The 13,582-nt window shown below is 39.4% G+C and overlaps 1 protein-coding gene across 1 annotated transcript; it reads left to right on the forward strand.

The window, feature by feature from the left end:
* Window positions 1–1,249: 1,249 nt before the first annotated feature.
* On the forward strand, window positions 1,250–13,549 carry mthfd2l (methylenetetrahydrofolate dehydrogenase (NADP+ dependent) 2 like). The gene is made up of 8 exons (XM_054772429.1): window positions 1,250–1,392; window positions 3,882–4,066; window positions 4,237–4,359; window positions 4,545–4,697; window positions 5,866–5,973; window positions 9,358–9,450; window positions 10,741–10,866; window positions 13,225–13,549. Exons 1-8 carry the CDS (start codon window positions 1,250–1,252, stop codon window positions 13,338–13,340), a joined length of 1,047 nt encoding a protein of 348 aa, XP_054628404.1. The 3' UTR covers window positions 13,341–13,549.
* Window positions 13,550–13,582: the final 33 nt, after the last annotated feature.

Raw genomic sequence — 13,582 nt, forward strand, 5'->3', positions numbered from 1 at the left:
ATTTTCTATTCTGTCCTCGCTCGGGTTGCGGAGGTATGCTGGACCCTATCCCAGCTGACTGTAGGCGAGAGGCAGGGTCCACCCTGGACTGGTTGACAATAAATAACAATTTTTTTTCATACAGAGTTTTAAAAATATAATTTGTAATAGCAATAAAATAAAAAAAATGTAGCAGCTTATAATTGACCTTATAACAGCTGACAAGAAACAGATCATTACAAACAATGTACTCTATTATATTTTTAACCCTGTAAAGGCCAGGATGTTTTCATAACACCACGTTTTATTGAAAAAAATGGACTACTTGCTTATCATTATTAGGTCCTGAGACGGGCAGCAAAATAGATTTTCATACGTTGTTATTTTTTTTGACAGATTTAAAACAAAATCTCACACTTAAAATACCTCAGGTCAAAAACTGCTGTAAAAATATTCTATATGTATTTTTTTTGCACTTTAAACAAACAAACAATAGTTAAAAATATGTTTATGTTTAAATATACAAATCAAATATTAATCATATTTTTAAACCCCTTTAGGTTAAGTATGTTTAAATAGCTCATGAAATAAAATCAAAGCTAAAGTAAAAACACCCAAACCCATATAAATTTACATACATATACTCTATTCCAAACAATCAATAGAGACACGCACACAGCGTTTTTAGTAGCAAGCCACCATTGCGGAAAACAATACAAGTTGTGACATTATGCAGCATGCTTTGAATGTGGAAAAGTAGCGCCATCTGGTGGATAAATTGACACAAAGATTGACAGCCAGTAATCCAAATTTAAATCGTAACATTAAGGATTCCATTAGTTTATGAAAACATAAATGTGGGATCAAATGTGGGATCAAAATGTCATTTTAAGCAGGACATGAGTTGTTTTTTTTGTGCAACGTTGCTGTTTTAGGCTAAGTCAATTAAATAATGATTAAATGTAGGTTATTATTAGCATACAGTATTTGGTAACATTTACCCTTAAGATTATAGGGATATGTTGTGCCATTCAGGTTTTTTGAAATGTTCCAACCATTTTGCCAATGTTGAATGAATATGGGTAAAATTTGCCATTCTAGAACTTTTCTTATTGCCCTTATTCTTCATTTCCAGTTTTGATGAAATGATGCTTTGGTTGTACATGAATTAGCCATTTCTTGTCTGATAGCATAGCTTGTGCAGCAGCTAACGTTAGCTACACTATCACTATGACAACACTTACGCGCACACGCTCGCGCGCACGCAAACATGGCGTCCTGTATTTCACCGCTACGCTCCTCCTTCACGCTTTGTAGCAGGTTAGCGCACCCTCACCGCTGCTGCCGTGCAAAATTGCGCATACACAGAAAATGCGAGAGTCTCCGGAGGCACCTACACCAGTCGGCGACAAGGTAAACGACTCATACGGTCAGCCGTAGTTGGCCTATTCACACGAGTACCCAGGAGGCGGAGGTAGGTTGTACTGTAGTTGGGGGATGGACCAGTGAGGTGAATGACAGGCGGCTTCATTGTGGAGACTGCAGGTGCTGTTCAGTTTGCTTGTGACTAAACCACATTTGACAACATAACATCACATCACATCACATAACAACATGCAGACTGACCGGTTGACGCGTTAAAGAGCACACTGACCGCCTTCACTCAGCTACATGGCTGCATACACTGTCAGAAATGAATGATTCCTGACGGGGAGTGTGCACAGACCAGTGGTCATCTACCGATGTATGCTGCTTCTCTACTTTTCCTGAGGCTCTGAAGATAGCTTTACCAAACATCTCATTTGAGTGCATGGTAAAAGTGGAGTCCTCACTCTCATAGTTTTCCTGCAATGCTAAATGCTAAACGTTCTCAGTCATTTTTTCTAAGTTCAAGCATTTTTGCGTGCCAAAATATTTATATATAAGATCACGGATAAAGGATGCTATTACCTGTCCAGAAGACAATAGCACTTCAAGTTAGGATGTGATGATGGCCGGTAGGGGGATTGGGATCAGGGAATGGCATGATGATAACAACAAGGTCCTTCCACAACTTCCGGAGAAAACAAACATTTTTTGCAATTTGTCATCGGCCATCTAATACAGGGGGCAATTTTGATGCTGGCTGGATGAATTATATAGCTTGTGGAGTAAAGTTATGAGAATTTTATGTGTCATGGCAGGTGACACTGAACCAAAATGGCAGACGACCTGTGGGTCATACAGCATAGGTTAATTGACGAGTTCAGTTAGTTTTGACATGATAAACACACGTACCGGATTTCATAGCGATGACTCTACAGTAGGTGGTGCTTCATGTTTCAAGGTGAATAGCTGACTTTGCTGCCAAGCTCCACTCACACCTTATGGTAAAAAGTCAACATTTTCTGAATGTATCATTGCCCATCCGTCTAGTATACAGGGTTCAATTTTGGTGGCGGTCAGGCGAATTCCTTTGGAGGAGTTCAAGTACAACCCTTGGGAATGACCGAAATCTTAACCTGCAAACCAAATTGTCCGACCACCTGTGCGGCCTGCAGCATATGTTGACAATTTCCTTTCGACCTGACATGACAAACACACGTACCGGATTCCGTGGCAATCGGATGCGCTGGTGGCAGGTGCTAATACTTTCCCACACTCCAGGTTCATGTTTTTCATGTTAAGTCACACCTTACGGTGAAAACTAATATTTCTTTCAATGTATTGTTGCCCATCTGTCTAGTATACAGGGCTTTTGTGGATTCAAGCAGACTCCATGTGCATTAATATTGATATTGTACCTGCCTCTAGCGCAGTATTGATACATACAAGGTATAGAGTGATCCCTCGTTTATCGCTTTCAGTTGGTTCCTCAGTAAGTGAATTTCTGTGAAGTAGGATTTCTTAAATGGAATATTTTCGTAGTTAGAGCACAGAAAACCTGTTTACAACCTTCTAAATATGGGTTTTAACATTATTAGAACACTCTGGGCAGGCTCCTTTCCTTTTGCGGGGCCTGATCACTATCATAGTTAATAATTTCATTACTACTATTACTACTAACATGTATGACTGTTTCAATGTAGTATTATTATTGTGGTTGTTGATATTATTTTGTCCTTTCTGTCATGGTCTTTATACACTCCCTCCTCTGTTTTCTTTTCTCTTCTTCTCTATCCCCTCCTGCTCTGGTCCGGCCGCCCCAAATTTGCATAGCAACAAAACATCAAAGTCAAATAAATTCTGTATAACAGGGGAAGTGTATCCCATGCTTTTCCCGGGCAGAGCAAATCTGTTGGGCACGTAAGGGCATTTAGATTAACAATACTATCTGCCCTAATGGCTGGACAGGACAAAAAAACAGATGCTGGAATAATAAGAAACTAAGAAATTCCAAGAGGGCTCAGGCCCTAATAGTGTCAGTTGACTCTGGACTTTTGTTGCTCTGTAGAATGACATTGTCAAACAGTTATAGTTGCGTATTGGTTGTATGCCCCTACTGCAAGCCACTACAGGTAATCCCATAAACAACACGATTCATATAGTTCATTTACTGTACACATTATAATTTCACCAAAATGTTGAATTTTGTGCTCGGTCACCAAAACATTCCTCCTCTCAATCAGATTTATGCACCACTGTGCGACTGTTTGTGCTTTGTTTGCTTGCACCTCTTGGATTTAATCGGAACACAGTACTCTCAGACCCTCCTAACATTAAGCTTGTGTCACTGACTCCAGGTCAGCTGCAATCATTGCTGGTGCGCCACAGGGCACTACATCTGGAATTTGATTTTACACTCCCGCAGTTATATTAGCATGATGATATTTTCATGCTTGGCTTATTTTAGCAAGTGATAACATTTATAATATCCTCTGAGTTTTATTTTTAAAATGTCAACATTTTTGCTTCTTCTCCAGACATGCCGCTGTGGTGATTTCGGGGACGGCGTTGGCTCGTCAACTTCACAGAGAAATCCAACGTGACGTGGAAGAGCTTGTCGCTCAGGGTAACATGAGACCTCATTTAGGAGTGGTCTTCGTGGGGGATGACCCAGCCAGTCGGACCTACGTTAAGAACAAGACACGGGCTGCTAGCACTTTGGGTCAGATATACACACTTTCTATGACGTTTTTCTATGCAGCTGTAGGCATGCGTGGACTTGATGGATACACACAAGGATAAACACGACTGAGCAGCAAAACTAATCCAACTAACATGTGCGTGACTACATGTCTGAATTCTGTTTGTGCAATGCTTTTATGCCCGTCACAGGTATTTCCAGTGACACAGTGCTGCGACCTAGCTCCGTCTCCCAGGAGGAGCTGCTGGATCTAATTGACAAGATGAACCGTGACTGGCGTGTCAGCGGACTGTTGGTGCAGCTGCCACTTCCTGGTAAACACAAATGCAAATGTGTGCTGACATCACTCTGAAGATGAACATAGATCATTATTGCATCTAAAACTGGGATTTCTCCAATGTGTATGTTGCCTTTAAAGTACTTGGTTTGGGCTTAAAGAAAAACAAAACATAAAGAACATTCTAAAGATCGCATCCATCTGCTTTTTTTTTTTTTTTAGATCACATCAACGAAAGAGCTGTGTGTAATGCCATAGCTCCGGAGAAGGATGTAGACGGCTTCCATATTGTGAATATTGGCAAGCTGTGTCTTGACCAGAAATCCATGGTGCCTGCCACGCCTGCAGCTGTGTGGGAGATCATCAAAAGATCAGGTAAACCACCAAAACTAACATTTGCATTGCATTTTCTGTTCTTTCACATTGGTGCAAACGAATGTCGCCCCCATATTTGCATGCAATAGTTCAGCAATACACTTTATTAATATCTAAGTACCCATGGAATAATACATAATAGAACACATTGATATTTTGTAATGGTCTCTACTGATTACTGTTGTCTTTCCACGTAAAGACCACTAGATGGCGCCTAATTGCAATTGTATGTATCCTGCAATCATTACCGTACTTGAACTTTGCTTTTACAGTGTCATCCTTTTTCATTTTATGACCACTAATGTCCAACAGTTTTTTGTAGGTATTTCATAATTTTAAATCACGTCTTAAAACCCATTGTTTTAGACTGGAATATTGAGTTCACTGTTTTTTCTTCTTCTTCTTCTTCTTCTTGTTTTATCTTAACTATTCGTGAAATATGCCTTGGAGTGCTTATGAATAAATTGCACTATTTATTTATTTGTTGTTTTATATACTAAAAGATTTAATAATGCCCCACTAAGACATTCCACATACAGGTGCATCTCAATAAATTAGAATGGTTCGCAAAAGTGAATTTCTTTCACTAGTTCAATGGGGAAAAAGTGAAAGTCATACATTATATCGATTCACTACACAGACATAAATATTCAAAAGAGTACTTCTCCATTTCTTAATCATTTTGATGATTATAGCTTACAGACAATAAAACCTCACAGCTAATTAAAACCTCCAATTCAGCATGTCATAAAACATTAATCAGCAAACTAACTATAGAGGTGTGCTGAGCCTTTAAATGGTTTCTCAGTCTTTAAGTCTTCTCAGTTCAGAATTGAACTGTTGTATTTTAGTGTATATTCAAAATTAGTGAGATGCATCTGGATAACCTTAATTTGCTAGTGTATAAAATGAAAATGGTGTATGTGTGTAAATGTGATGAAATAAAAAGTAAAGTTGGATATTAGTCAGCAGTTTGATTCAAGCTGCAGCACAACCCATTTGTCACCACCCTTTCCTTTTTCAACCTTGAGAGGAAGGAAAAAATGCAGCAAAATTCATCTTAACAAATTCATTCATTCCACCCGCATACAAGTTTAGCATTATCTTTTCCCTGAGGTGCCTAGCATAATTCACTCCAACTATTTCCCCTTGAAAATGTGCCATGCAGGTATCGAGACAGCGGGAAAGAATGTGCTGGTTGCTGGACGCTCCAAAAATGTTGGGATGCCTATCGCAATGTTACTGCACACCGATCGCAACCACGAACGCCCCGGGGGTATGGGTTTGTAATGAATGTGCATGCTGTGTGGACACTCTTGTTACACTGTGATGGAGAGTACGCTCCCGTAACATCAACCATCATCATTGGTGTTGTGGTCATCATCGCCAGTGCAAATGAGTCAGCATTATAGTACGGCGTAACCTCCAAAATAAGGTCATACATTTTGGAAACCAAGCAAAATAGTCAGGAAAAACACACTTCTAATTTTGGAGGTTGAAGCTTTTACTGAAGCCATTACTTCAGTAAATCTCGCGAGACCTCAGCGTACCTTGCTTGAGCCCGAGGTTTGTATTTGTATCAACATTTCAGCTTTTTGTCTTCACATTGTGCATTTTGCTCTATTTTTCTCATTTTTTTTTGTTTTTTAATTTTTTTCGTACATTGTACCGTGGGCCGCAAATGGCCCCCCGGCCGAACTGAAAGCAAGACAAACAAAAGCAGAACACAGTGCACAAAAAATAGGAACAATGTAGCTTGAAAAACAACAACTTGCCAAAACTCTGTTAGCAGCCTTAACATTCAAGTTGGCATAACTGCCTTACCTGTTAAATGATATTCAACGTTCAATGATGATCCAATGATGTGTAAGAAGCTGCTGACACATCACTTTCTATAGTCATCTTTAACCTTTTCAAAAGACTTCCACACTTTGGATGATATTTGAGTAGCCGTTATGAGCCAATGAGTCCAATGATGATGATGAACAAGACATTCTTTGTAAAAATGTACGTTCATGAGCAGCCGTGGTCACCCTCCATGTAGCCAGAGTGGAATCTTGATCACATGACATTTTTATATGGTTCGATGACGAGACTGATAGTCGAAACAGGCTCCGAATCAAATAGTCGACTCTTCTAGACACCCCTACTAATTTCCTCTAAAGATACTCGTTGACTTTCCACTAACAAGACATATCCTTCACATAAATGACCACATTTGCTCACTTAAAAGTCAATGCGAGCGCTCAAGGGGGTACATTTATAATGCAACAGTATGCGATTTATGTGTAATTCGCCACAATTAATCATACTCATTCATTTGATTCTTTAATGTTTGTTCATTTCACTTTGTACATGTTGCATCATTGTAAACTTCCTCTTGCGTACAAGGAAGAAACACCGGGGTGTGTATTTGTGAGTGTGGGGGTTGAGGTGGTGGTGGTGGGGGGAGTAAACGGATCAACTGACCTTATAAGGAAGTAGGAAGGGGATTTGGAGAGGCATTCACTGGAATTTCTTTTGACTCAACAACATATTGAGTCAAAGTATTGCACTATTACAGGCATGATCAGCTTACAGACAGAAAGCCAATGGTATTGTCCAATAAATGTCCTGCTTGGACAAGTGCACATTCCTGATGCCAGGGAAGATGTTTTTTTTTAAATCTTACTAATGAAATGGTAATGGCACTGATAATGGTTTAATTCATCTTCAACATGCACACAAATTACACTGGAGCACATGACATAACACAATTATCCATCCATTGTCGGGTATGCTGGAGCCTATCCCAGCTGACTTTGGGCGAGAGGTGGGGTACACCCTGGACTGGTCGCCAGCCAATCGCAGGGCACATATAGACAAACAACCATTCACACTCACATTCATACTTATGGACAATTTAGAGTCTCCAATTAACCTAACATGCATGTTTTTGGAATATGCACGACCTCGCACGCATGGGGAGAACATGCAAACTCCACAGAGAGATGCCCAATGGGGATTCGAACCCAGATCTTCCCAATATCCTGACTGTGTAGCCAACATGCTAACCACCTTCCGTGTATTTGACTCCTTTGACCATGCCTCTTCGTCCTGGCGCCGTTCGCCTGTAGAATTTTTGTATATATGAAGTTGTTGTATATGAGTTTTCAAATTTTGGAAATCCTCTCTCAGCCTTGTCACCCGCGTCCAATTTGTGCCCCGTCACCTTTGTGGTTTAGGTAGATAAACGCCTCAGCCTTAATTACAGCATTTATGGTAAAAATGTTAAAATGCTGCTTAAAACATTATTAGTAAACGGTTTGTAATTGGGACATTTTCACCCTCTCATCATTATCATCATCATTAGTATTTTTATAGTTTTCTATAGGAAATTAAATCAAAGTCAGAACAAATCAGAGGTTGAACAGCATGCCCAAACTACTTTGGTGGTTTCCTTGTACTGTTCATGTAATATAATATAATGTAATATAATCTTTCTTTCTCTGCATTTCATGTCACACACACAACGAAGCACTCGCACACGCCGCACGCAACACACGCACACACTCATAGCACTTTATTTATTTATTTGTATTATTTATTTGTATTAATGTCTCTTCTGTTGTTGTTGCTTAATTTATGTGTTTACGTGTTTATGTTTCTTATGTTCTTATTCTTTAATTTGTTTTCTTTCTTTTCTTGGGAGAATGAACAGAATAAGATTTTCATTGCATGGTATAACTGCTGTTGTACTATGCACATGACAATAAAACTCTCTTGAATCTTGAATCTTGAAGTACACAGGTATGTAATATGGTAGCGGTGATGTGCTCTAACTCGCCCTCCCTTCCGCCACATTCTTACTCCATTGAAGTGCTGCTTGTGTCAGTCTATCTATCGCTGCTTGCCTGAACTCCGGGTCACATGTCAGCTATGAACGAAGGAGGCATACATACCAAGAGGGGAAAAAAAACAACATAGAGCTGTCATTACCATCGTGTAATTGTGTAAACATTTCTTTATCTGTGTATACTTAAGAAGGGATCAGTGTTTTAACAAGGACTCGGTCAATAATGACAATGACAACACTGACAGACAAGAATATTGTCTCTTGTTTGTCGATAAGTTATTATTTTTTTCCCTCACTTTCACTGCGGCTGCTGACTGAAGATCGCAATCGGAATGCGTGTCCATCTGTCAAATCCTTCTACATCTCATTATTGATGGGTTGAAGTAGTTGAACTAATCTACTTGGAAAAACCTGGAAGTTGTTTGCATTAATCCAGTTGAGGCTCCTCTCTCACCTGAAAATACCTGTTGAATTGGATTTATGGATTTCATTGCTGAAAGCAATGTGTATTATGTAATTTGAAAGAACAAAGTTAAAAACCTAATCAAATGTAATAATGTTCAGTTTTGAGAGGGATGGGGAGGTGTTTCTAATACAGTAGTTTGTTTTTCTGGGGTTTTTTGCCTATTTAGATACACAAGAATTGATAAGACAGCATGTTAGCAGTTGTACTCCACTGCACACTACAACCACCTGTCTGACTGGGTCAATCAAAATTATTATATGTCGTAAGGCAGAATCTTTTGTACTGGATCTCATTACATTAGCGCAGGTGCACCGAATGTTGTTTCTTAGTAAAGTCAGCGTGTCATTTTTCTGTTTAAGGCGACGCCACGGTGACCATCACTCACAGATGTACGCCGAGGGAGCGACTGAAGGAGCTAACCAGCCTGGCAGACATCATTGTCGCTGCTGCAGGTACTGTCATGACAGTTGATTATTTCTCTGTTTTGGGAAGCCTCTTCATTTTGCTTTTATCAGTATCTTCCCAAGGGTCGATACTACAGAAATACTTGAGCTGGGGTGTCCAAAGTGTGGCTCGACAGCCATTTGTGGTCCGCAGCTGTTTTTTATTGGCCCTCGACACATTCTAAAAATTCAAGTTAAAAGATTAAAGTTTAAATATTAGGAGGTTGTTATTATTATAGGCAAGAGACAAAAGTTTAGAATAGTCATAATACATGTATTATCAGCAAATTTAATTTAATTTAAGAGGAATAAAGTTGAAATATTAAAGAAAAAATGTTACTCTTTTGAAAGTTGTAATATTTTGAGAAAAACAATGCAGTTTTTTAATAGTATAAGAAATAAAACAAAGAATAAAGTTGCGACTTTTGGAAAATTTGGTTGGGAAAATCTTTGATTGCTTACCCCCTAAACCTAATAACTGGTTGGGCCGCCTTTAGCAGCAACAACTGCAATCAAGCGATAACTTGCAGTGGGTCCCTTACAGCGCTGTGGAGGAATTTTGTCCCATTCATCTTTGCAAAATTGTTGTACATGAGCCACATTTGAGTGTTTTTGAGCATAAACCACCTTTTTAAGGTCATGCCACAGCATCTCAATAGGAGGTCAGGTCAGGACTTTGGCTAGGCCACTCCAAAGTCTTCATTTTGTTTTTCTTCAGCCATTCAGAGGTCTTGGTGGTGTTTTGGATCATTGTCCTGCTGCAGAACTCAAATTCTATACTATAGACTATATACTGTAGCAGTATTACCATTGACAGGAAATGACTCAAAACCTTGCCATTGTCAAAATAGCTGGCAATACAAGTGAGTAGCAAGATAATTGTGTCTTGCCTACAGTGAAGCATGGTTCTGGTGGCATAATGGTCTAGGTCTACATGAGTGCTTCCTTGTTACTGATAAGACTGAAGTCATCCAATGCATCAGAACCACCAAACAAGAGAGTGAGCTGCAACCAAATTGAGGTACTCATCCCACAAATGCTTGTTCCTTACAAATGGGGAATAATCTAAAAAAAAATCAACTAGTATAATGTTTATTAGAAAGAGGCATTACTACAACATAGAAATAATCTACAGTGGATGAGCAGAGAAAGTTGGCAGTTTCAGTGGAATGAAAACAGAGACATGCTGAGTGGAGACGTTGGCGATGATGTCAAATGTTTCTTTAGAAGGAAGTCAAAAGAGGAAAACAAATGTTTCCCCACATCGTACAATCCCTTGTCACCCCTCCTTGTGTTTAGGTGTTCCAGGGCTGATCACAGCAGACATGGTGAAAGAAAGTGCAGCAGTCATTGATGTGGGCATTAACCGCATTGTGGACCCTAAAACGGGGAAACTGAGGCTCATTGGGGACGTGGACTTTGAGGGTAAATAACACTCTAACTGATTAAAGTGATGAACAAAGAGCAGTTCAGGGATTGGAACTGTGAATTAATGAACTGTAAAAGCACTATAAATAAAAGAAATCTGCCAAATCTTTTTGGTCGTAGAGAAAAACAAAAAAAGAGTTTCAAGAGATAGTCTGGATGTTTTGACAGGAAGTTGTATGACATCCCCATCAGCAGTGTAGTACATCAACAGTGACTCAAACAACAAGATATTGATTCAGCAAGTCTTTTTTTTGTGGTCTGTTTCTTAACAATAAATACATTTGACATGTTATTCTGTTTTTGCCAGTGCCTTACAGCATGCTTGGGGATATGATTCTCTTTTACACACTTGAAAATGCTGTAAGAATGCCACTTTCATGTAATTGCCGTCTTTATTTTATAATGTAAGATTAATGTCTGCATCAATAAACATTAACCGTAGAATCAAATTGAATCGTACCATTTGTACACTGCATCAAATCGTATCTAATCCTTCTGTTATTAAAATGTATCATTTTTTAATTGTATCTTAACCTGTCTATCTAGATTTGAATCGAATCATCTACTGTATCACAAAGAGATTTGCATCCCTAATGTCCACTTCACTCATCCAATACACTACTTCCTGGAGCTGCACTCAAAGCATCATGGGAACCGTTGTTTTTTTGGCCATAAATTAGCCACATCACTGTATAAGCCGCAGGGTTCAAAGCGTGAGAAAAAAGTAGCAGCTTATACGCTGGAAATTACGATACTTTGTGTATCACTTTGCGTAATATTTTGCGCATGCATTCATTCCGCCTCGTGTATGTGACCATTTCTCTTTTTTCGGTATTAATCATTTACGGGAGTACGTTTATAATCACGAAATATCATAACAAGAGGACCACCTGTACTAACTATAGAAATAAAACTTAAGAGTAGTCAGGTATAACTTAAGAGTAGTCAGTGTACAGCTTTTATTATAGCTTTCCTGTCCATTGAAAATAAGCTATCAAATATCTCACAACACAAGTGAGTACACTTCACAGTGAACATGTCCAAAGTGTCAATATTTAGTGTGAGTAGCACTGCCTTAAAGCTGTAGTTCGGATTTTTTGACATGAAGTTGTATGACATCCCCATCAGCAGTGAACTGTATCAACAGTGACTTACCCCCCCATTTGATCCCACGAGTCCAGTTCTGGTCAGATTTCAATGACGAGGAACGTAGTTCTGTTTAATTGCTGGGTCATTTGAGTAAAGAGTATGGCTTTTCAAAACAATATGTTCAAAAGAGTAATACATTTGCGTCATAAAAATGTCTCCCTCCATCTTTTTCCGCCGTGGAACACACGTAAACAAGATGGCCGCGGCGCTCCGTCGTGGGACACGGCGGGAGACAAATATAATGATTTTGAAGTCACATTTTTTTTTTAGGAGGCATTTTTATGATGCAAATATATAACTCTTTTGAACGCGTATTGTTTTGAGAAGCCAAACTCTTTACTGAAATGACCAAGCAACTAAGCAGAACTACGTTCCTCGTCACGGAAATCCAACCAGAACTGGGAGGGATATAGTCCACTGCTGACGGGGATGTCATACAACTTTGTGTCAAAAAATCTAAACTATTTCTTTAATTCTCTTAGGCATGGAATTCACCAGAGCTGCCATTGTGCACAGATGTCACATTTTGCGCACCTCCACCTTCCTTCCGCTTGAGGATGGCCCACAGGTGCTCAATTGGGTTCAGATCTGGAGACGTATTGTACAGTACTTAGCCATTCCATTACCTTCAGGTTCCTCAACAAGACGATTGTCATCTTGGAGGTGTGTTTGGTCTCGTTATCATGTAGGAAAACCAGTTTCTCAAGCGAGGGGTTAATACTCTGCTTCAGAATGTCACCGTGACATGTAACACTTTTTTCTCAATGAACCGCAGCACCCAAGAGCCGGCAGCACTCATGTAGCCCCAGACCATGACACCATGCTTGACTGTACAAGACACAGTTATCTTTCTACTCGCTTTTGTTGCAAGCCATTTAGACAATGTCAGTGTTGAGTCATTTTTACTGCTATACAAGCTGTACACTGGCTACTTTAAAGTATAGAACTTTTCATTTGTATTTATACAATATTGTCCCTTGAGAAGATGTACTGTGATAAAAATGTTAGTTGAAATGTGAGGGGTGTGCTCACTTGTACGAGATACTGTCTGGTATTTGGGCTAAATAAACCCACCTGTCTGTCCTAACAACTGAAGTAGCAGGCATATTTGTAGGTGCACATCCTAGGCAGGTAGATTTTATCAGTGTGTTTATTCCATAGCACCTACGGCAGGTAACTGAACCCCTTGTCTTATTTGTCACACAGGTGTGAAAGAGAAAGCTAGTTTCATCACACCTGTTCCGGGAGGCGTGGGTCCGATGACGGTGGCCATGTTGATGAAGAACACTGTGACCGCTGCCAGAAACGCACTGATGCATTAACGTGGACAGAAAAGCCGCCTCATGTCACTTGAATGATACGACACACAAACACGCACACATTTAACTACAAGACTCCATACCTGCTGGGACGCTTACTTGAGACGTTTATATAATACCATGGTTGTTTTATTTGCTGGTATTTATTTCTAAGATTCATATTTTTTCTACTTCGATTCCTGTTTGAACATTTCACTGGAAACCGAAAATGAAATAAAACCATGTCTACTGAAATCCTTGTTTCA

Source organism: Dunckerocampus dactyliophorus, chromosome 4, assembly GCF_027744805.1.
Source record: "Dunckerocampus dactyliophorus isolate RoL2022-P2 chromosome 4, RoL_Ddac_1.1, whole genome shotgun sequence".
NCBI classification, from domain to species: domain Eukaryota; kingdom Metazoa; phylum Chordata; class Actinopteri; order Syngnathiformes; family Syngnathidae; genus Dunckerocampus; species Dunckerocampus dactyliophorus.